Raw genomic sequence first — 25,751 nt, 5'->3', positions numbered from 1 at the left:
AGTGCAAAATGTTTTTCACCCAATCTCACATTTAATTTCTACTTGAGGGTTTAAGACAGTGATGGCTAACCTAACTCCGGACCGAGTGCTCAAAGCGTGCATGCATGAATGTGCATGCACATGCCTGAACTCCCAAAATGCAATGTGCACACACCCCTGCGCATGGGTTTGCTCCCCCTGCGCATGCGCCCCACCCCCCACACGTGTGCATTGCCCCCTGAATGCACCCGACCCCCCGCACATGCGCAGCACAGACCCAAAGACTAGTTGGCTGGTGGGAGGCGCGTGCACATGCATGGCAGAACTGAGCTGGGGCGACGGCTCACGTGCCCACAGACAGGGCGCTGTGTGCCACCTCTGGCACGCGTGCCATAGGTTCGCCATCACGGACCTAGGGTCTTCATTGTTGGATGGTTTAAAAATCAAACAAACAAAAAAATAAATAAAATTATTTTGGTATTTATGGTAATGGCATAGTATCTTAGTATATAAAAGAATTTTTTTTCCTTTCAGTTGTTAAAGCAACAAATTTAAAATATATAAAAATGCAGAATACCATTTTACCTGATCTGCTGCAATGAAATAGGCATTTTGATTTGTTGATAATAATCAGGATATTTTTTCTTTGAGGGCAAATGAAAAAAAGGTTCCGATATAAGTTGACCCTGGTTGTTTCGGCAGTTTCTAACTGTGTCATAAAGTTGATAGAGAGGACTGGCTGTATCCATAAATGAAGCAATACTTTCAGCTTCAGATTCTCCTTCTTCATAACGGGCAGCAGCTAGGAATGACAAACAGAAACATATGCCGTTACTGTATTTTTCTCCTTTCCCTGTTCATACGTTCTAAGTTGACTAAAGAGAGCTAAAGTTTGAGTTGGATTTAATAATTTTGATGCATAAAATGACAATGTTTGAGTATATATCTCATATTTTTAAACAAAATTCTAATATTAAAGAAAAACAAATGGAATACAAATTTCTTAGCAGATATGAACAATGCTTCTTCAATTCCTACCAGCTAAAACAGCATCTTCATCACTTTCAGATCCATATTGCAGTGTCATGGTTATTGCTGATAAACGATCGCCTTGGACAGCTCTTTTGTTACTGTGAATTTTTAAAGGAAAGACAGGTAATAAATGAAAAATCCCTTATGATGGGAATATATGCATCTACTTTTAAAATAGTAGCAATACTGGCACAGTATAGCAAATACAGGTGGAACTGAAGGTTAGCTCTTGCTATGAAAGTTTATTTTTGATTATAAACACAGAATCTCTATGCTGGGCTAATGCAAGCCTCTTGCCTCTTCCAGAAGAAGTCTCTTGCAAGTTTAACATACTGTAAAATGGTGGATTCCCAGGAGGAAGGGGATGCATTTCAGAGGAATAAGTGGCAATTCACTCAAGATATTATGTGTGAGACAAAGAGGGTGAACACAGCCCCTCCCTAATAGTTTATGAAGTATATTGTGGATGCAGATAGTAGAGTACTCAATCTGGCAAGATTATATCTATGCATGTGAAACAATAGAGAATTTAGATTGGAAGAATCACCATGTGTCTTCCTTGGTTTGGGGCCTGACACGTGGCAACTTTTATAAGTAAAAAATGAAGACATTTTCATTTTAACATAACATAACATAACATCAGAGTTGGAAGGGACCTTGGAGGCCTTCTAGTCCAACCCCCTGCCCAGGCAGGAAACCCTACACCATCTCAGTCAGATGGTTATCCAACATTTTCTTAAAAATTTCCAGTGTTGGAGCATTCACAACTTCTGCAGGCAAGTCGTTCCACTGATTAATTGTTCTAACTGTCAGGAAATTTCTCCTTAGTTCTAAGTTGCTTCTTTCCTTGATCAGTTTCCACCCATTGCTTCTTGTTCTACCCTCAGGTGCTCTGGAGAACAGCCCAACTCCCATTTCTCTGTGGCAGCCCCTGAGATATTGGAACACTGCTATCATGTCTCCCCTAGTCCTTCTTTTTGTTAAACTAGACATACCCAGTTCCTGCAACCGTCCTTCATATGGTTTATGCTCCAGTCCCTAATCATCTTTGTTGCTCTTCTCTGCACTCTTTCTAGAGTCTCAACATCTTTTTTACATCGTGGCGACCAAAACTGGATGCAATATTCCAAGTGTGGCCTTACCAAGGCATTATAAAGTGGTACTAGCACTTCACGTGATCTTGATTCTATCCTCTGTTTATGCAGCCCAGAACTGTGTTGGCTTTTTAACAGCTGCTGCACACTGCTGGCTCATATCTAGATGGTTATCCACTAGGACTCCAAGATCCCTCTCACAGGTACTACTATTGAGCAAGGTACCACATATACGGTACTGGTGCATTTTGTTTTTGGCCTAAATGTAGAACCTTACTTTTTCACTGTTGAATTTCATTTTGTTAGATAGCGCCCAATGTTCAAGTTTGTCAAGATCTTTCTGTAATTTGAGCCTATCTTCTGGAGTGTTGGCTATTCCTGCCAGCTTGGTGTCATCTGAAAATTTGATGAGTTCCCCATCTATCCCCTCGTCCAAGTCATTGATGAAGATGTTGAAGAGTACTGGGCCTAAAACAGAGCCTTGGGGTACTCCACTGCATACAGTTCCGTTGAGGACTACACGTTGAGTGCGGTTGGTCAGCCAGTTACGAATCCATCTGGTGGTGGTGCTGTCTAACCCACATTTTTCTACTTTATCTAGTAGTAGGTTATGGTCTACTTTATCAAATGCTTTACTGAAGTCCAAGTAAATTATATCAACAGCATTCCTCTGGTCTACTAATTTTGTCATTTTGTCAAAGAATGCGATAAGATTAGTCTGGCATGATCTGTTTTTGACAAACCCATGTTGGCTTTTGGTTATTACTTTGTTTGCTTCTAGGTGTTCGTGATTCGTTGCTTGATTATCTTTTCCAGAATCTTCCCGGTATTGAGGTCAGACTGATAGGTCTGTAGTTTCCTGGATCTGTTTTTTCCTTTTTGAAGATGGGAACTACATCAGCTCTTTTCCAGTCCTCTGGCAGCTCCCTGTGCTCCAGGTTCTTTGAAAGATATAGTTCAGTGGTTCTGAGATCACGTCTGCCAGTTCCTTCAGAACCTTGGGGTGTAATCCATCCGGTCCTGGTGATTTGAACTCGTCTAGGGTAGACAGGTGTTCACTTACCATTTTCTTCCCTATTTTAACTTGTGTTTCTAATCTGTTTTTGTAGTGCTGTTTTTGATAGGTTGGATTGTTTTTCCTTTTGTGTAAAGACAGATGCAAAATATGAGTTAAGTAGATCTGCTTTCTCCTGTTGCTTGTCATCTTCTTGCCACTTTCTCCCAGCAATGGGCCAATTGTTTCCTTGACTTTTTCTTGTTTTTAACATGTTGGAAGAAGCTTTTTATTATTTTTTACTTTTGTCGCTAGCCTTTGTTCATTGTGAGCCTTAGCTTTCCTCACTTCATCTTTACAGGCTCGGGCTATTTGCTGATATTCTGCCTTAGTTATTTGCCCCTCTTTCCACTTTTTATATTTGTCCTTTTTGTCTTTCAATTTGTCAGATAGTTCTTTATGCATCCATGCTGGTTTCTTTTGTGATCTACTATTTTTCTTCTTCATTGGTATTGTGTTAGACTGTGCTTTTATAATCTCACTTTTCAAAATTTCCCAAGCTTCTTGAGTTGTTTTCCCCCTGAGGATTCTCATCCATTGAATCCTTCTCAAGATCTCTCTAAGTTTATTGAAATTAGCTCTCTTAAAGTCCAAGACTCTATTTTATGTAAGGTTCCTTTTCTGCCAGATTTGGAAGCCAGATGAGAAAATAATACAATAGCTTTTGGGACAGTATTCTTAAGCACTATTGCTACACTACCTTAAAAGAAAATGAGTATGTTTGATATTACATGCTACTTAGTCCAAAGCAAGCTCAATATTTCAACATAGATATAGTGTAGGTCAATTCTTTTCTTCCTAGAGAGGTACAAAAGAAGAAAAAAGTTGACAGATTGCTTCCTGATGGATACGTAGACATGAATATTTTTCCTTGGTCTTTGAGAGAAATGTGTACTTTCAACTGAGGTAGTTAAAAAGGGGCACTGAAAGGGAATTCTACTGAGAAAGTAAATGCATTATATTTAGATAAACATTCCCTTCTTCTTTAACAATGAGGAAAAGGAAAGGAGAGCCTGGATAATATACCTGGTTTACATTGTAGGAGAGTCATGTTAGCATCTATGTGGCAATACTGTATTGTTTCTCACATTATGGAATTTCAGTTTGTTAACTCTAACTAAAATCATAACCCTGATGTTTTCAAATACTGCACATTGTGCTTTATTTTAAGCAATGGTTAAAATAATTAAATTTTATATTTTATGTTTTATGAGTTCTTTTATAAATACTGTATCTACTGTATTTTAATTTTCATGGAAAGTGCAACAGACAAAATGATTGCTGCTGTTTAGAACTAACAAGTAAAAGGCAGACCTATTACATTCTTATTCATTTAAACTGAATCAGGTTTTCAGCAATAAAGAACTACATCTATGGAGAACCATTTTTAAGCTGATAAGGAAGGCACAGAGCAAAATCTATGAGGTTCTTCATGATTGATGTAATGCTCTACAATATTAAAAAATCTAGGTATTTATTAAATCATAGAAGGTACATTATTTTTAAGGAACTGCGTATGGTATTTTAGGTTATAAATGTTATAAATGTCATCCTAAGAGAAGCATTAATCCCTTCCTAATATGAAAGTGGTTTTTTTTAAACATCCTTTCTGCCACCTACAATGTATTATATTAAAGTGTCTATAATAAATTTAACAATGTTCATTTGGTTAATCTGCTAACTGATGGAACATAGCAACTCTGATTTCAAACTAAACAGGTAATCCATCATCCTTTTATCTTTTGGGTTCAGTGAGCTGGCTAGCAAGACAATTAATCTGACTGAAGCACTACAGACCCCTAATTTCTCCAATACTGGCTCTTCGCACTGAGTGAGTCAGTATCAAGCTTGGCTTGTTCAAATTCAGAAAACACAACTATACCAATCCCTTGCAGGGAAACATTTCATGTTTAAATTTGATTAAATATGACACAGCCAATAGGTGATTATTGCACATGCTCCTCATCCCTGGCAGCTGTCAGGAAAGTTCCAAAGCATACAGATGATAGTAATTAAAGAAAAGACAACTTCTCAAAGCAATCCGAAGAGAGCATTATTGGCTTTTCAATTATAATTTTAAAATCCAGTCATTTACCAGGGAAAAAACAAATAAGCAAACAAATAATAATTGGAGCAATTGGGAGTTCTGAAGCTACACGACTAAAAACCGGTACAGATTCACCTTCCCTTGTGGGTAGCTTGATACTGAGCTCATTCAGAATATTTAAAGGAAACTGAGGCCTACAATACATGAACCATGCATCCATCTATTATTTAACACATTTATATAGCCACCCACCTTATATTAAACTCTAGGAAGCTCCTAACTAGCAATTTTAACTTTGATAATGAAGCAACGTAATACATGTCTATTAAAACCATAAATATTTATAATGATGGAAGTTACCAAATGAGGCCATACTTCTGGGTTTTTAAAATAAATGCTTACTTTTTGCTACATACATATAAAGCTAACAATATTTAAGGGGTAAACCAACCTGCTGAAAAGATTAACTGACTGAACTATATCTAGATACTAAGGACTCACCGGTAATATTTATTAGCAGAATTTCTTTCATCAACAACACTGCCTTTACTCTGTGAGGAAGGACTTGTTAGTTTAGAAGCAGTCAGATTTGCAGTCCTTTATGGAGAAAAAATAAGGCACAGACAGTGAAAAGACGAAATCCACCAAAAAGCCAAGATAATACACAATTAAGTTTCAGCTCTTTTACATAAGTTTTGAAAACTACAAAAGATTACCATTGCACTAAACAGATAAGTATATGGTTGAATATTACTAAAGTTTATAAAATCAACATATTTTAGGCATAATAATAGGGCTAATTTTTAAAGTTAAATTATTCCATCTATTGGAAGTAAATCCAGTTGATTTCAGGGTCAAGTATGCATGGAAAAACAGTAGTCTCAGTTTTAAGTACTATGTTATTTTAACTCCAGAGAAAATGTATATCCAATTACATATTAAGTAAAATATATTAAGTATATATTAAGACTTAATTAACACTGAGCTGCATTGTACTAACTTTTAAAGACAAAAGATCAATTTGATGAGATCAATTTTAAAACAAATTATGCAATACAGAAATAACTAAAGCCTGCTATTTCACAGTTCATAAAACATAAAGAAAAAAAACTAGTGAACAATTTTTCATGTATTCAAATCTGTTCAAAAATTAGGAAGGAATACTAAATTCTAAAACTTCGCATCTTTTTTTTTTTTGCTGATCTCATTTATAATGTAATTTAATAACTCAACTTGGACTATATAAATCAGTATTTCTCAATCTTAGTTCAATCATACATTACGATGGATGAACTTCAATTCCCAGAATTACCCAGCCAGTATATAGATATAGAATTTATGGGAAAATCTAGACATAAATTCACTAAGAAAGTTTAAACCTATGAAAAGTGGACAGACAGATTAAGAATGTGTCTGTTGAAAGAGATGCATTGCAACATATGAGAGCAGAAGTAAATTAATAAAACATCCATATTGTCTGACAGGCTTCTGCAATGTGCTGGTCCTATACATTGCAAATACACTTCGTTTGAATGCTATGCATAGCCCTAATAATAGGGGGATTTAATATTCCAGGATTCCTAATTTTTTTTTAAAAAAAAATCAAAACTAAGAAATAGTAACACAGATCTTCACTATCCTTGAACTGCAAATTAAATCCATCAAATTAAGAAGCATGTGGTGTCATGTCTGCTTAATATAATCTTAAATCAGATCTTGCATCAGATCATAATACTGTGACATATTCTTTAATATACATTTTTAAAAACTTCACTATTTCTCCACAATTTAGTGCTACAGATAATTTTAACATTTAACACATAAAAGCTAAAATTTTAACTAAAAAAGAAAATATCAATACCTTTCTATATTTCTATTCTGCTTACAATACCTGACTCGGAGACTTGATTTAGTTAGTTCTGAATGCTCAATTTCTGCCTTTTTCATATTAAATATTTTCTTTATTGCATTTGCATCCTGTTAAAGGAAGTAAAAAAGGAATCTTTAAATGAAGTCTAAAAAAGAATATTCTGCAAGGATAGACTGATGCAGTAAGTTATCTTGTTTCCACTATATCCATATATCTTATTAAAAATCAAAATAACAAACAAATTTGGACTAAAACTGGGCTTTGATTCAGCTTGTGGCCAAAACATTCCTAAATATTAACCTTGTCATTAGCATGTAATACTGTAAGTGGCATGGACTCTATTAAAGTTGGTATTGGTAAAAAATGTTATGTGAAAGCCATAATCATATTTATGTACATTTTAAAATAAGGTTTTTTAATTTTTAATTTTATTTAATCCATACAGTGTGTAGAAATGTATTTAAGAACTTGTGACTGGAATCAAACATTTGTCTTGTTTTCTACATTAACCAAATAACTCTTTTAACCAACCTTGAATACTTGAGATCCTGGTTCATTATAAGTTTTGGCATTTTTAACTAATAGATCTATATCCTTGGTCATTGCATGAATGCTTTTATAGCTTCCATTCTACAAATAAAAGCAGATTAAAAAATTGAAAGTTTGTTTTCATATTTAATAAGTATGATTTAAAACTTTGCTTTTTGAACTTCAGAATTTTCCTGTCATTTACATAATCTATACAGACATTATGGTAATATATAATTAGAAACAAAAGCACACTATATAAAAGTAATTTTTACCATATAAATAAAAAGAACAAAAATAAACATTTTAAGAAAAATGTCTCTAAATAAGTTCTTTCAGAAAACAAGAAAATAATGGTAGGAAACAATCTCTAAGCTAATTTTGTCCAATGTTTTGTAAATTTTTACAACAGGTCAGTAGGTTAATCCATACCGACAGATTAAACATTTCCATTATTTATAAGTATAATTTTAAAACTCAATACATTAAAAGTTATAATTAATCTAAGAAAGCTACAACCTAAAAACAAGCATGTTGCTTTAAATTTCATTACTCCAAACATTTATTTTCAAAACTGTTTCACCTTCTGGATATTCACTATGTTCAAGGCAATACAGCCAAATTTATACTGCACCTGTATCCGCTGAGCGATGGTCTTCAAATCTATGGGCTCTTTAATTATTGCATAATAATCAGGATATTGCTGAAAGTTCAAAAAAGAAATCCAAGTGATGCCATGTGAAATGTACCATTGATCAATTAACTATTTTACGTCCTGTACAGCTTTTCTATCTGAACTTCACCAGTTAGTATCAGTGACATACACAATCTTTGTACAGTGATATTTTCCGCCACTGGTCTTATGACTATGCTTTTTGATCACATACATTGTTTGTTTATCAGTTACCACTATATAAACTTAGCAGTCAAGTTCTCCAGGCTTTGGAAGATCACTATCAAAATACCAATCAGGTTTTCTACAGACATTTTGCCCTGTATTCAAAGGAAGGCTTCCTTAGTACGATTCAGAAGGCCCCCTTGCCATGCAGACTTTATAGTCTGTGTAAGATTTGAAACTGGAGGGTGGGTTGGTGATTGGAGGTTTCCTAGGAGATGGCAATTAATTGCTTGCTGGGAAAGGCACTGCCTAATATTGACTTTTGGAAGCTCAGAGAACCCTAATATGTACAGCAAATTAGGGCTAGCTCTATAACTAGCTCTATAAAACTGCAAGTTTCTACTTTGTTATTGTTATTCTATCATCTATCTATCTATCTATCTATCTATCTATCTATCTATCTATCTATCTATCTATCTATCTATCTATCTATCCATCTATCCATCTATCCATCTATCCATCTATCTATCTATCTATCTATCTATCTATCTATCTATCTATCTATCTATCTATCTATCTATCTATCTATCTATCTATCATCTATCTATCTATCTATCTATCAATCTATCAATCAATCATCTATCTATGGTATTATCTGAGGACTGCTTCAGTCCAGCTATTTTAAAAAAATCAAATAAAAAAAAGCTAAAACAAAAGTGAAAAAAGGTAAATGATACATATATATTACAGATACAGATTAATAAAATGGATCTTATACTAGAATGAAATACAAACAAACCAAACAGGATAAATAACCCCCCTTCCCCTTTTTTCTCAGCTGCTAATTGACACTTAATATTTTATACTACATGTGGACATCTGTGATCTATTTGGATCATTTTCATTTCTTCTAAGCAATTCCTGTCTTCCCCAAAAACAAGTAGTTTAGCTCGCCTTACTGTACAATATTTTGAATGTAAGGGGATCGTTCCTGCTTAAATTTGGTTAGCATCCTATTGTGAATATATATAGCAGTCCAATTGTTATTATTAACAAGTAGTCTAAAATATTGCCATGCATACTTAAAATTCTGCAATAATATTTTTCCAGTAAGTCCCTAATAAAAAAAACCATGAATAGAAACTACTGTACTTGTTCAGAACAGCAAGCTCCTTAATTCCCATACTCCAGAATTACTCTGCCAATGAAGCCTCTATCTTCTCAGAATTCAATTAGATTGGATCAGATTTCCAAGGTCCCGTCCAACCTTATGATTCTATTGGGTCTCATTCATATCACCACTTCATCCATACATTGGACTAGGATGTACACTGCTTCTAATGTTCCATATTATTTCATTCAGAAGAAGCAAAGAACAAAGCAACTGATCATTTTCCTTTTGTTTCCTTATGAACAAAATAGTGACTTGGAATAGTTTAGAGCACATGAATATAGAACACAGAATATGGAACAGACCTTGGGGGTCTTCTAGTCCAACACCCTGTTCAACCAGGGGATCCTAGACCATTCTGCACAAATGGTTATTCAAACTCTTCTTGCAAACCTCCAGTGATGGAGCACCCACAACTTCCGTGGATAAGTCGTTCCACGGATTAATTGCTCTAACTGTCAAAAAAATTGTCCTTGGTTCTAGGTTGGATTTCTCCTCGATAGGTTTCTTATCTTTACTTCCTGTCCTGCCCTCAGATGCTTTAGAGAATAAGTTGACTCCCTCTTCTCTGTGACAGACCCTCAAGCACTGAAAGACTGCTATCGTATCTCTCCAGTCGTTCTTTCTATTAGACTAGACATATCTAGTTCCCTCAACTGTTCATTATATGGTATAGCGTACAGACCCCTTATCATCTTGGTTGCTCTTCTCTAACCCTTTCTATGATCTCAACATTTTTTTTTTCTATCATGGTGACCAGAACTGGACATAGTATTCCAAGTGTGATCTCACGAATGAAGTAAAAAGCAGTACTATCATTTCATGTGATCTTGAAACTATCGCTCTGTTGATACAATCTAAGACTGCATTAGCTTTTTTGGCAGCCACAGCACACTGCTGGGTCAGTGGTGATCTATTAGGACTCTTAGATCCCTCTCACAGTTGTTATTATTGTCCCAGGCACCCCCTATTCCTATATCTGTGCATTTGGTTTTTCTTGCCTATGTTCTGTTGTTTATAACTGATGGGATGAAAATGTACACTCATATAGTACTCTCACTCTCTCTCTCTCTCTCTCTCTCTCTCTCTATTTACAATGCTTCTACCATGTGAGAATGATCAAAAGCTATTAAGGTATCAGGCAAGTTCAGACAGCTGTATTCCATTTTGTTGGATCCAAGGTGAGCTTGCTTAGAAGTGGGCAAACTACTGCCTGAGAGCTTTTAACATTCTAAAGATTCACCTAATCAATTCCACTTAGCTAACTCAGATAAACCAAGATAAACAGAGGTCAAGAAACCATGCAACAGGAAGAGAAAAAAACCTGAAGAGTTAAACATAAGATCTTGTGTGATGCTAAAGAGAGGGAAAATTTAAGCCAGCCAGATTTCAATTGTCCTTTGCAGCTTCTTGCCCTGCTTAGGTGATGTTAAGAGGTACAAAGTTAATAGATCCAAAAGGCCGTGATTTGCATGGTATGCATACCTATGCTATGATAAAATTAAAGTTAATACCGTGTTTCCCCGAAAATAAGACCCTGAAATAAGCTCTTGGCCTTATTGCCATGCACTCAAAAGCCTGATTGGGCTTATTATCAGGGGTGTCTTATTTTGGAGGAAACAGGGTATTGATTTCAGAAACCACTTTATTAGGCAAGCCACTTTGAGAACTTAGAACAAATATAAAATGATAGTATGCCAATACCTTTATGGCTTTCCCCCCTTGAAATGTATTATAGAAAGGAAATGGGTAAAAATTGTTATGATATGCAGATTTATTGGAATTCAGTACAGATGATATCAAATTAAAATCTAGAGCTGAACTGACATTAAAAAGTTTCAACTGTCAATGGTTTTTGTATTTGCAACTCACAGAGAGATTTAAAGCTGACAAGAAATTGTATGGTTTTGAAAATGATAAAGCTAGTTTTGAAATGGAACTGTGTACAAATGATGAATACCTTATTGCTAAAATACATACACTTTTGTTAAAATCGGGAATAGAAGATGAATTAGTTAAAAACTGCATGATAAGTTGAGCAAAAAATTTTCAATATACCAATTAATCAGGGGGAAAACTTGTGGATAAAGGAACTGAAATGTATGTTATGTTGTAATGTGAAAGACAACTTTTATACAATTATAAATAGATATACTTATCCGCAGACAAATTGGCTAAAATGTATAAAGGATTTCCATATAGTTGCTGGAAGTGTAAAACTCTTATATCATCTTTTGCTGTCTTGCAAAAGAGCTAAACAATATTGGATGAAATTCATAATGTAATTCAAAAAAATCTTGAAAATTTATCTACAATTCAGTTCAGAAACTTTTTGTTAGGGTTTATGGATAAAATTTTGGAAAAATCACATGGCGTTTTAAATAACAGCAGCACGACTTTTATACACCCTGCGTTGGAAAGATCCTATGTTACCTACAATGAAGAAATGATTAATAAAGATGACAGAACTGGCAATGATGGTGGCTAAGTTAAAATGGACATTATATTACAGCATAGTTTTAAACTAAGACTCAAAAGTGATCTTATTTATTTGGAAGAAGAAGTTGGAAGTCATTCTTTGAATATATTTTCATTTTCCTTTCTTTTTCTTTATACTCTTTGCATTTCCATCCTTATTCTTTTTATTATTTTTATCTTCTCTTGATTATTTTATGTTGTTTTTTATCCATATGCTTATAAAATTTCATAAAACTAAGAAATGTAAAAAATGAAAAAAAGAAAGAAAACATGCAACAGGAAAATGGTGTTTGCAGAGTCCCCTCACCCGCCATGGAATGGTTTGCCTATTTTCTGTCTCAATTCAAGCTGTGCTTTTTATGCTTATGTTCAAATTTTACTTCTAATAGCCTTGTACTGAAATTGTTTCAATAAAGTGTAGCATCATCATCATTATTATTTATTGTTACTCACCACTTTAGAGGGAAGCTTCTGAAAAAGTTCACTAATAAGGTGGCCTGATGGATTTGTAGCTACAACTACTGCTTCAAGAAGTTGTTCAAGAATTTCTTTTAAATAACCTGGAGAAGACTGATACAAATATACTCCTGTAAGGCAATTTGCATAATGGAGTAGGAGTAAATGTAAATAATAAAAATAGTGACTAATTCAGTTATGCATACTTTATCTTGGCCACAGGCCAATACAATTACAATGGGTATTATACTTAATCAGTTATACTTATCGGCAAGTAGCAAATTTTATGCTTACTATTTCAGAAATAGTCCCTTGATTGTCATGGCCTTCATCCTCATCTTCATCGTCGTCAGCCTCTCCCTTCTGAACAAATTCATTTTTTGTCCGTAGATATAAATCCCACAATTTGCAGGCAGCCTTATATTCAGGAGAATCTGGCTGTGTAACAGAATCAAAACAATATTCTTTGTTTTTAAATCAATATGTAAACAAGGATACTTTTAATTAAAATAGGAAAGATGGTTTGGATCCAGAGTGGGGGCACTTGCTTCATCTCTCAATGGCTCCCTAATCTAAGTAGGTGTTTGTCGCTAAAATATTTCACATCTAATCATTTTTAATAAGATATATATATATATATATATATATATATATATATATGTAAAGGTTCCCCTCGCACATATGTGCTAGTCATTCCTGACTCTAGGGGGCGGTACTCATCTCCATTTCAAAGCTGAAGAGCCAGCGCTGTCTGAAGACACCTCTGTGGTCATACGGCCAACATGACTAAATGTCAAAGGCGCATGGAACACTGATACCTACCCACCAAAGGTGGTCCCTATTTTTCTACTTGCATTTTTTATGTGCTTTTGAACTGCTAGGTTGGCAGAAGCTGGGACAAGTAACAGGAGTTCACCCCATTACGCGGCACTAGGGATTCGAACCGCTGAACTGCCGACCTTTTGATCGACAAGCTCAGCGTCTTAGCCACTGCATCCCATTTTCATATACATATACATATACATATACATATATATATATATATATTTTCTGAGGTTTTCACGGATGTTTGTATGTAGGTCTTTGGTTATTCGGGTTTTCTCCTGCGTAAAATTGGAGGTGTCTTGGCGACGTTTCGACGAAGTCTCATTCGTCATCTTCAGGCTGGTGTTTTCAGCTTCGTGCTTCTAGGAGCAATGCTTCTAGGAGCAAGCATTGCTCCTAGAACAGTGGTTCTCAACCTTTATAGTGCTGCGACCCCTTTAACCCATGATTTTCAAAACAAAGCACTATCACCTTATAATAGGATTTTGCATTATTAAACAGCAGTTGGAAGTCAGCAGTTAAGACGTTCACATCATCATATTCCTCCATTTTTAACTTTTGTTGGATCTTCATTAAATCAATAGGCTGGGAAACTACTTCATAGTAATCTGGCTGATTTCTGTTGTAATAACATATTGAAAATTCAATTAACATAAAATTCAATGTGCCTCTCAACAGGTGTTAAAATATATACTCTAGATTATTCTACTCAAAAGCTAGAATAGTTTTGTCAATTATATCAACAGTTATATCAGCATAATAACAAAATAATGGATTTCTGACATCAGCACTGTTCCCTGAGCTATATTATAGGAATTGCTCATTTAACAACTGGGAGTGCAACTTCACCGCTAAGCGACACAGTTAAGTAAATATGTTTACAGTTAATATTATTAACCATCTTACCACCTTATTTCTGCCGCAGTTGCTAAATAAGTCTTTCCTAAGTCATCATATGACCGTGACTTCCAATTTTATAGCTGGTTTCTCCACTGACTTTGCTTGCTGAAAACTGGCTGTGAAGGATGCATATGGCAATTATGTGACCACAGGAGGCTGATGGTTGAAAATATCTGCCAGTTGCCAAGTGCCCAATTCTCAATCATGTGATTGTTGGCATGCTGCGATGATCATTAAGTATAAGGGCTGGTTGTAAAGATACCAAGGAAAATGTCCTGCATCTCAATTCCTTCCTAAAACTTGCAGAAGCCTCCTGCAAGGCTTTCCTGAATTCTCATAAGAGGAATGAAATATGAAAAGAGGGCTCTGTCATTAGTATTTTTATTCCTAATGTATCTTCATGTATTATTGTATTTATAACCCTTACTTCTGTTGAAATGTAACAACCAAAACAGTTCCTTCTATTTATGAATTTAAGTAACTTGATCATCCAGTTACAAATAAAAACATAAATACTAAGAGTACATCTAACATCTTCTTTTGAACCATTTTGAGCATCGAACTCCCTCAAACATCCTGCACTAAGTACAAAACAAGTTGGTTGAAGTTTGAAACACTTCTAAAATGCTTCAAATAGCCTCCTTGATGCTCTAAACAGCAATTCTGCAGTTGCAGCTAGACATTTCACAAAGTTTTGCACTTAAAACACTTTATAGCAAATTGTTTTACATACTCTTCATAAATACTAAAACACTAAAATACACACATTGGATTACTTATCAATTAACTTCTCAAGCTTACCGTCTTTTGGGGGCCCTAATGAACAGTTCACATAAAAGCCTTCCTTGTTCATCTTTGTAATCTCTGATTGTGTTGTATAATTCATGGCAAACAGCAATCTAAAATAGCAGGGCAACAGAAAAAAATAAAAATACATTTGCTGTGATATTGAGTATCTGTATAACACTATACTTCTAAGGTTCAAAACATTTCGTGTTTCAAAATCAAAGTAGCATTTTTCCTTTTTAGAGATGAGCCAGCAAGAACGAAGGACAATGCCATGTAAAATTTCATAAAATACTGAAGCCATAGGAAAGATGGGATACATTAATATTTTCTTTCAGAAAAAATACACTTAAAGAAAATATGATGGTTTTTATGACATCTTCTACTGATCAAAATTTATCTTGTAAATTTAAGGAAGTGGTCTGTGTGTGTGTATGTATGTGTGTGTGTGTGTGTGTATTTCAGATATTTTTGTTATAAATGGAACCATATGTTATGACCTCTAAGAAACTTAGGATTTCTTAATTTGGTCAGTTTGGTCAGTTGGAAAAGGAGGAACCATCAATGAGCTAATAACAGAGTTGTGACCATGGTGAAACATGACTTTACAACCTTTTTTTTTATCACTTCCCAATTCGTATCTGAAGTAGTCTTAAATCATCCTTAGCAATTTCATTAACAAAGCTGTGTTTGATAGGCTTCCTTAAACCATCAACAAGCTACTGGTTTCAAATGTGAAGTCTGTGCACAAAATAAGCAGTTATAACAGCCAAGATCAACCAAACCAAACTAAACTAAACAAATAAGTCCTGTTTTATTAATTTGAGGATAGGCTGGGGAAAAAGGGTTTATTTGTCTGTGAACATGTTAAACAATTTATATACAAATAAAATCAATTTACTAAAGGAATATCTAAAGGAGAAAAACCTACTTTACAGGAAACGGACTTCCACCTTTAGCCAGCTTATGTGCCAAAACAGAGTTTGCCCATATGGGGTAGGGTTGGGTATCTGCACTCCCAAAATGGGAAGGGACAATTTTTCTTAACTTATTGTTTTATATTATTATTTAAAATTAGGTTCGTGATTATTTTATAACAAAACAAAATATTTGGTTTTTCTGATGCTAGAAATACTACTAAGAAAAATAATCAACACCCTTTTTTTTTAAATCAGCAGACATCCTATGACACTGAGAAATATCAGCCCAATATAAGAAGGTGGTTAGGAGATTTTAAAAATCTTAAATGTGGAAGTTTTCAGCTGTTATTTCACTCAATTACACTAACCTCCCACCCCACCACCACATCAAAGTCTGAAGACTCTGACCTCAACAACCCTGGAAAAGCTGTCAACTTCAAAGAAGACGGTGAGTTGTATCATTTATAAACTGCAAGTAAATATGCAGGAAGTCCTCATTTACAACTCCAACACAACTGGGACACTTGGCTATTAAACAGTCACTACATGAAATGTTTCTGTATTTATAATCTCACTTCTATTTTTCTTTGCTTTATAAACCAGCTGCTAAATAAGGAGTCCCTGTAATTCAACAATTTTCAGCAAATTTAAGCATCCTGAAATAGCAATGACATTTAGACTTATATACCACTTCCCTCTCTTAGAGCCCTCTCTAAGCAGTTTATAGTCAGCATATTGCCCCCAACAATCTGGGTCCTGTTTTGTTAAAATACAAAATATTCTGATGCTTCATTATTCTCCATTATGTATGCATATCACTCTAATTTAAAGGGACAATATTTTTAAAGTCCCAAGAAGTTAAAAGAATAAAGAGTTTAACAATTGCTTTCTTGTGATATAATAGACTGTTGCTTTTACATAATGACTAGGCTAGAAAGATAGACGTTTATGGGTATTTACAGGATCAACTGTTGGGAGGTTGGAGAGTCTTCTCCGCTTCCTACTTGGACCTGGTGTGTTTGTGGAATGGTGACCATCATCAAAATCTCCTCCACTGGCACTGCTAGAAGGAGAGGTAGCCCTTCGCCTCTTTGAGCTCATGGAATCCAACTTCTTCTATAATAAAGAAAAATGTTCTTAAACTTGGAAGATTTCAGAAAAAGAAAACATAAGATAACAAGACAGTAAATCCTAACAAATCTACAATTCAATTATTTGAAATAATTTACAGGTATCAGTGTGTCTTTGGTACGCTGTGTATTCTGATAAACTAGCTCCACACCTATTCACACAATGGCTGCCACTGTGAGCATGACTAACCAAGAACAATGATGAGACACACTGATAAGGATCGATTCCCACTCCCTCCAGCTCTCTACAGGGCATTTTCTGCATACAATTTTGTGGGCTTGGAACATGTCTGCAATACTGTAAATAATCTTCTACCTTAGAAATTTTTTTTCTAGATAACTTCTGGACAATGCATAGCTTCTTTAGATTCACCTTAGATCCCAGAATTCTGGGGAAATGGCCATGCTGTGTGGGGAATAGAGATAAGTTTGGGAAAGGCTGACATAACCTATATTAGGATACTATATTAATCGTTTTACTGTCAAGCAATAATTGTATTAGCCAAGCCCCTTGATGACAAAATTATAACAAAATAAATGGTTTTCTGAAGGGATTGAAACATTTCTATTTCCTAAAGAAACATTACCACAGCTGATATGTAGCAAGCATAAACAATTGCAATTTATTTTTACAGTGTGTGTGTGTGTGTGTGTGTGTGTGTGTGTGTGTGCGTATTTAAAAAAGCTGGACATCAAGATACACACACACACACACACAAACACACACACACACACACACAATATCAATTTGGCCACCTGACAACTTTCAAGGCAATGTACAACATTAAGCAAAAATCAATTACAACCAAAATCTGTTTTGTGCCAACACCAAAGCCAAAAGTATTAGCTCCAATTGTGACTGAGGACTGAACGTTCAATTACAACTGAATCGTGAATTAATTGCTGAATTTAAACGTACAGTAATTACAGAAAATATGTAATTACTATGATCACATTTCCCATGGACTATATTCAATATAAGAGCAACTTGTGTCCCGAAGTACTTTCATTTGTTATATTTTTAAAAAGTATATATTTATGTTAAGCATGGTTTTGAAATAGGCATGCAAATTTTATGCCATAAAAGCTAATGTGATTTGTGCAATAGTGACATGAAGTGTCCTAAGAGAAAAAATGAAAGGATCTAAAATATTATTGCAAAACAATTTGTTTGCTAAGCTAGAAGTAAATGCTTCTGTCAGAAGATTGAAGTGATATACATTAATGTGGACATAGATTATGTATCAAAAAGAAAATACAAAAGAATCCTTTAGGTAAATGAGGTTCTTATATTTTGCCAGTACTTCCTAAGAAAACTATTACTTAGTTGAAGACAAACATTAATTATAATGTAATATAATTACTAAAGATCAACCAAGTTTAAACAAAGCATGTTAGTTAAATTATTTTCATTAAATCACAAAGCAATTATTTCTTAATCCTACCAAACAATCTCAAGTCCATATGGAACTAGTTGATCTGAGCTGAAAAAGCTGAATCTTAAACCTGAAATTCACACAGTACAAATGCAGACTAAGAAATTATCATGAAGAAGTAAAGTGATAACTTGTTTGCAATTTTAAGGTGTGAATGATTCATAAACCTTCTAAAATTTCCTACTCATTTAAAAGCCGAAAAATAAAATAAAAAACCTCTTATTATCCCAGTCAAGTTCTTTTAACAAATTTAAAAATGTTAAGATTAGTATAGTCAGTTTTCCAAGGGAAACAAATAGGAAATCATGTTTTCCAATTATTTATTTATAGAAATATATTTTAAGAATATATATTTAGTCTAATATAATTGTATTAATACATTTGCACAAATTAATGTACAAATTCATGAGACACATGAAAAAACATGATTTTTACAAATCAAATACAGGTAATCCTCGATTTACAACAATTCGTTTAGTGACCATTCAGAGTTACAATGGGCATTGAAAAAATGACTTATGACTGTTTTTCGCAGTTATAATCTTTTCAGCATCCCATGGTCAGGTGATCAAAATTCAGATCCTTGGCAACTGGTTCATATTTATGACCACTGATGTGTGTGTCATGTGATCACCTTTTGCGACCTGACAAGCAAAATCAATGGGGAAACCAGATTCATTTAACAACCGAGTTACTAATTTACCAGCTGCAGTGATTCACTTAACAACTGAGGCAAGAAAGGTCATAAAATGGGTGAAATTTCACTTAACAAATATCTCACTTAACAACAGAAAATTTGGGCTCAATCATGGTCGTAAGTAGAGGACTACCTATATAAAACAAAAATGGCTGAGATGTATGGAAAAGGGACAAACAGCACACACATTACCAGCAAATTACCAGATTTACCAGAGTACAACCAGCACCACGAAAAGCCAATCTCCTCATAATGTCTGATAGGCAAGTAAGCAAACTGAGAAAAGGGAAATCTTTAAAGCACCAACTCAGCCGCAGTATTAGTACAGCAAAAACTGAAAGAGAAGATAACAAAAGGAAAGGAAAACAGAGAAGAAACAAAGAAAGAATAGGTAAATAAAGGAATTAAGAAGAAAGAATAAGGAAAACTATAGAAAACAGCGCAAAATAGGATTATAATACCTGGCTTGTTAGCAAATTTGAAATAATGTTTATTTAAAATTCAGAACAAAACTAGCTGTCTTAGAATAAGTGAATAAAGTTTGTAGTTTCATACTTATCAGTTACAAAACTCTGCTATTTGATATAGTAGAACTATAGTCTTAATGGTCATATTATTCCAGAAGAACTATACTAAGAAAAAAGATTGTTCATTATATATAAATCACCATAGTGCAGTGATGGTTAACCTTTTCGGCACTGAGTGCCGAAACTGGAGCGTGCGCATGGGCCAGAGCGCTGGAACCTGGAAGAGAGCAGCTGGCCGGGGTGCATTCGCGCGACAGAACCTCAAAGAGCAACTGGCGACAATACTCGTTCCCACAGAGAGGGTTCTGAATTCCACCTCTGGCACACATGCCATAGGTTTGCCATCACAGCCATAGTGTATCTATTGTTCTAATTAAATAATATATTGATCAACATTAAAAAAATAACATTCAGAAATTGCAAAGGCCAATGTACGTCATATAACAAAGTCATTAAGGTTTAATTATAATAAATTATAAATCATTATAAAAACTTCAAATTAATAATGCAGGCACAGATCTAATACTTTTAAATGCAGTTGCTGAAGCACTTCAAACTAAACAATAGCTTAGTGATTGATTATGGAATAACTGGCTATATTTACAACACATAAGGCAACAAAACTATAGTTCATGTATACATAGAAGTAAACCATATTTTGGTAACAACTGTTTCACATTTTACTCCAAGCCAAGTAGCAGTTGTAATTTTGTCTGATAAATGACAAATAAATTGAAAGCAAACAAAGCAAAGGTATTTAAAGCTAAAGGTTAAATGACGGATTTGTACTTCATACAGTGGTTGAAATGATGGTAGGTAATGAACTTTATAATGAATCCTATAACTAATTTTTAAAACCTGATAAAAGAGAAGTAATATGTTATGTGAATACTAAAGAATAGAAATGCGTAGATGGTGTAGAGTAGATGGTAAAAGCAGACAGATATTAGAACATTGACTTGGCTTGCTTATGGACTGCTTATCTGATTTGTGTAATGTTTGTGTGACAGCTGCTTCAGTACCTGACAATAAAAGAATGTTGTTATTGTTTGCCAAACAAAGGAAAAGATGGCAAGAATGAATGCAGGGGGATTAATCTGTTAAGTATGCTTGGCAAGGTGCTGGGCAATTTTGATAGAAAAAGTGTGAGATGATGTTAGCAAAATTTAAGAAAGCTGTATGACTTCTTGTAGAGAGAGATTTTTTGCTTTTCAGAATATTTTTGAGAAATGTACAAATATATGATCTATTGCGTATTTCTTGATTCAAAGGAAGTATAAAATAAAGAGAATTAAGCTTGAATTATGGAAAATTATGGTATTAAAGTACGGTTACTAATTATGGTAAAGAGGATCTAATGGAGATATAATATACATAAGCACATTGAATGATTATCAAATGGTTCAACAATAGGCAGAAAGTAAGACAGATGTCCAATGTTTGCTTGATTTTTTAAATGTATTTATGAATAAATATATTAGAAAGTGTGTGTTCTACATAATAAATATATTAGGAAGTGTGTGTTGTGATGATTGGAGATATGAAAGTACTTATGCTGTTGTATACAGATGATGTCACATTATGGGAGAGAACCAAAATGATTCATGTGAAAGTTAGATTCAGACATTGTCTGTCTCTGCATATATATCAACATTAATGTGTTAAAAACCAAAATACAGGTAGCCCTCGACTTACAACCATAATTGATCCAACATTTCTATTGCTAAGTGAAACATTTGTTAAGTGAATTTTGCCCCATTTTACAACTTTCTTGCCATAGTTGTTAAATGAATTACTGCAGTTATTAAGTTAGTAACAGATGTTAAGGGAATCTGGCTTCCCCATTGACTTTGCTTGTCAGAAGATGACAAATGACCCCAGGACACTACAATTGTCATAAATATGTCAGTTGTTAAGTGGCTGAATTTTGATCACATGACCATGGGAATGCTGCAACGGTTGTAAGTGTGAAAAACGGTCATAAGTCACTTTGTTCAGTGCTGTTGCAACTTTGGTCACTAAATGAACTGTTGTAAGTCGAGGACTACCTGTAATTGCATTTGACTAGAAAAAGTAAATAAAACAATTGCAAGTTTCTGTAAATAGCAAAATATGAAGAAAGATTAATTTACATATCTTGAATTTTCATTAAACTGGAAAAATGGGTGGCGAAATTATAACGTGCAAATTATGGAAGATTTGACATCAACATGATGAAATATGTGGTCTACTGTAAAGCAACAATGCTTGTTGGGAAAAAAATGGGAATGTAAAAAAATTTTTTCTGCCCACTTTATTATACAGAAATGATAGATTGGTATTCCAAAAGAAATTTATGTCAAATGTACATAATAAAGAAAGAAGAAACACTATCAGAAATAAAAGAGTGTTAAATGAACGTAAGGCAACAGGGACTAACCAGTTCAAAAGAAATTCACTGAGGTGATTTGGTGAAGATGAAAGAGGATCAAACTGGAAATAAAACATTGTGAATTAAAAATGAATGGTCTGAGAAAATGGTCTGGGAAATCATGAAAGCACTGGTTGGATAGAGTTGATGAGATTCTCAAAAAAGAGAAGATAAAAGGGTTAAAAACATAAAAAACCATGCATGAAGTAGTGTATGAACAGAGCGAAAATAAGTATACCATATTTTTGGTCAGCTTCAGCATGTTACCGTAGCCTGATTTACCATGAAGAGCTGATTGGCGGTTGGATCGGAACACTGCCAATCAGTTATTCCAGGCTGCGGGGATCGCCACAGCACATTGCCGCCTCTGCGCATCACGTTTTTGGCCTCTGCACCTTGTGTTTTGGCCTTCGCACACTCTGTTTTAGATTGGCACCACTGCCGCTGCCAATCCCTGCTGCCTGGAAGCAGCCGAAAATGCAATGCATGGAGGCCAAAAACGGGGCGTGCAAAAGCCAAAAACACGACGCACAGAGGCAGAGATTGGCGGCGATGTGCTTGGCAATCCCCGCAGCATGGTATGGGTCTAAAATGGGGTGTGTGAAGGCTGAAAACATGATGGACGGAGGCTGAAAATGTCTGAAGAGTGGGAGCCAGCGGGTGGGCAGGGCTTTGACAACATTCGGTATATAAGACGCACCGCAATTTTCACTCACTTTTTTGGGGGGGGGGAGTGCATCTGAAAAATACGGTATTTTGCAAGGATGGAGCATTATAAGTCATGTTGATATAAAATACTTTGTTATATTTCTCTTTTGCATCTCCTACCTTTAATTTTTTTTACCTATTCCCTTTCTATTGTTTGCATTTTACTGCATACCCTAAAAGACAACATTGTCATGAGTATTTTTTATATGTAGATAACCCTTTGACAATTGTTTCAGGTAGGAAAAAGAGGACACAGAATAGCACATTTAAAAATAATACTTAGTCAGCCTACTGTCTAAAAGGGCATAGTGTAGTCTGCCATTTATTCTAATTCCTTATATCAAATTATTTTCTGAACATTCAATAAATAAAATAACCAATAATCTTATTATAAAAATAGTATTTTGTTGCTACAGGTCCATTAACTGAACTGTCATTCTTTTTCTATTAGTTAAATAGTTGTGCTGATATTTCTTGAAAAAGTACTACAATTATTTACCTGATTTTAGATAATTACAATGCTTTCAGTATTTTAAATAAACTGTCAATATAGTTACAATTATTACAATGTAACAGTTTATCGCACATTAATTTTTCTATCTGACTTAAGTATATCAGCTCAACCAATGAATTGCTAAAATTCATATCAAGAACAAAACAAAATAAAACATGCCTTTTTAAGTTATAATTTCTGGGTAGAATGAAATGAAAAAAAAAATCGATGTTTATCAGAAGCATGAAAATAGTATCTGTACTATTCTGTAAAAATAACCATTATTCTACTGTTAAAATGAAAACAGCTATCTATCACTTCCTGGTTAAACTGTTTTTCCTTTTGGAGTAGATAATTCTAATTTCCAAAAATGTAAGACTCCTTCATTATACCGTTGATCTGAAAAAAAGTTATGTGCAACTTGAAAGCTTGTTAATATGCCAGCCAAATCTGTCTCTTTGGATGTTATCAATATGCTAAAAAAAAGGAAAAGAAAACCAATGGAGTTCTCTTCTGATAATGCCTTAGTTTTTCAAAATTTATTTTAACAAGCAGGCAATTAAGATAGTGAGGGGTCCTTGGTGCTCTCTGAGCTTGCTTGTTTTCTTGCAGATGTCTCATTACCCAAACTAGGTAACATCACTAGTTTCGGTAATGAAATGTCTGAAGAAAACAAGCGAACTTAAGAAGAGCACCAAGGAGTCCTTATTTCAACCCTGAGCTACATATATTCTCCTTTATTAATTAAGACTGTCTCAAAAGAATGGCATATTTTCACTGGCTATGTAAAATGAAAAATATATAACTCCTTAAACGTAGAAATAAATGAATTTTGGACATTTCAAAATATTGGTTATTAGATGAAAAACTAAACTATAAATTCCACTACACTGTTAAGCTTTTCAACATCTTTAAATAAAGGAAATATTAAATATTAAAGGGCAGCCAATTTTTCACTTGATGGTACATATCATTCTTTTTAGCTGTTATAATTTGCAGAATTCCTGTCCCTTTGTGTAGTAACTGTGGCTGGGTTCATACAATATGCTAAATCCAAATTAACACCTGTTGTGGCCACATAACAAACAAAGCCCTATATGTATAATGTATAGGGCTTTGTATAATATATAATATAGGGCTTTGTTTGTTATGTTTTATATATATATATAAAACATAACATATTTTTATTTGTTTTTTTGTTTTATTTTTATTTATTTATTTGTCAATCATATATAACAGGTAAAAGTATAAACATAATTTGGATACATGAAAAGAGTAAGTAAAAAAGGAATATTAGGACAGGGACTGTAGGCACAGGGGTGCACTTATGCACCCACGTGCATATATAGTTATGTGGCCACAACAGGTGTTAATTTATATAAAAACCATATTATGGTTTACCATGTTAAATCAACAGACTACCATATCCCAGCACACTGTATGAATCCAGCTGCTTCCGAAACAGTACCTATATTTCAGATTGTTTTTATTAGGAAACCTAAAGCCATGCTTGTAAAGAAACTTATAGTCTATAGTCTTTTAGAAGAAAGTTTTATCGTGGAAAAAAGAGCAACAAGGTTGTTTATGCCTCAATGCGGAGAAGTGGATGGGAGAGAGGATTCAGGCAGTGATTACTTTTGACAAGTGCAGCGGGCTCTGCTCTGGACTAGAGCGAAAACTTCAAATCATTTCTCCAGCCAAGGCTTAGGATAGACACCCCTCCTGTTAACTGCTTTTGAAATGTTGGGGTATGTATATATATATATTTTTCTCTCTCTCCTAAACGTGCTGACTGGGGAAAAAGAAAACCCGGAAAACAGATAAAATGACCCACAAATTCCTGGGAAGAATCCACCAGAAACAGGGGTCGGGGGACGCGTGTGAACTCAGGGAGAGAAAAGAGGGTTAGTAGGTCAGAGGCAGCCCAGGGGCTGGTGGGGAGGGAGGGCCGGTCTCTTTCCCCTCGGGAAGAGACGGGAAGGCCGGTCAGAAGCGGGCAGAGCCAAAGAGGAACCAGAAGGGAGGCGAGCAGCCCCGAGTCCTCGGCAGGAGAGGCGCAGAGATCGGGGGCTTCGGCAAAAGAATCTCGCCCAGCAGCTCCGGAGCCACACAAAGGAGACGCGCCGCGGCCTCCTGTCTTCCCTTCCCGCGAGCGCCGCTTGTTTTCCGGAGCCGAGCCAAGCCCGGCCCCTCACCCTGAACTTACCCAGCCAGCCCCGCTGCTGCTGCTGCTAATCCTCCGCCTCCTGCAGCCGCGGCCGCGCTCAGTCCCCGTCGCCGCCACTGCCCCCCGCGCCGTCGGCGTTGCCGCCACTGTTGCCGCTCACTTCGCTCGCTCGCTCGCTCCCAAGCGATCCCGCCGCTGTCGCAAA

General features: G+C 35.1%; 1 protein-coding gene across 16 annotated transcripts in view; it reads right to left on the bottom strand.

The window, feature by feature from the left end:
- PBRM1 (polybromo 1) overlaps nucleotides 1–25,749 on the bottom strand; it is a 60,092-nt gene extending 34,343 nt beyond the window's left edge. For 4 of the 16 annotated variants that reach the window (XM_058172637.1, XM_058172641.1, XM_058172635.1 and 1 more), the window contains exons 1-11: nucleotides 16,939–17,091; nucleotides 15,074–15,171; nucleotides 13,844–13,991; nucleotides 12,842–12,985; nucleotides 12,545–12,661; nucleotides 8,239–8,307; nucleotides 7,608–7,706; nucleotides 7,068–7,183; nucleotides 5,708–5,803; nucleotides 1,018–1,109; nucleotides 565–781 (exon numbers count right to left, since the gene is read on the bottom strand). In XM_058172637.1, the coding sequence (XP_058028620.1) occupies nucleotides 565–781; nucleotides 1,018–1,109; nucleotides 5,708–5,803; nucleotides 7,068–7,183; nucleotides 7,608–7,706; nucleotides 8,239–8,307; nucleotides 12,545–12,661; nucleotides 12,842–12,985; nucleotides 13,844–13,991; nucleotides 15,074–15,171; nucleotides 16,939–17,079 (1,337 nt within the window). In that variant the 5' untranslated portion in view covers nucleotides 17,080–17,091. Of the gene's footprint in view, nucleotides 1–564; nucleotides 782–1,006; nucleotides 1,110–5,707; nucleotides 5,804–7,067; nucleotides 7,184–7,607; nucleotides 7,707–8,238; nucleotides 8,308–12,544; nucleotides 12,662–12,841; nucleotides 12,986–13,843; nucleotides 13,992–15,073; nucleotides 15,172–16,938; nucleotides 17,095–19,453; nucleotides 19,576–19,908; nucleotides 20,138–25,585 lie in introns of those variants that run through there. The other 12 variants (XM_058172642.1, XM_058172648.1, XM_058172649.1 and 9 more) reach the window with 8 other exon arrangements.
- Nucleotides 25,750–25,751: the final 2 nt, after the last annotated feature.

The sequence above is a fragment of the Ahaetulla prasina genome, chromosome 2, assembly GCF_028640845.1.
Source record: "Ahaetulla prasina isolate Xishuangbanna chromosome 2, ASM2864084v1, whole genome shotgun sequence".
NCBI classification, from domain to species: Eukaryota; Metazoa; Chordata; class Lepidosauria; order Squamata; family Colubridae; genus Ahaetulla; species Ahaetulla prasina.
The sequence above is the reverse complement of the archived record's forward strand: the minus strand, read 5'-3'. Positions and strand labels throughout refer to the sequence as shown.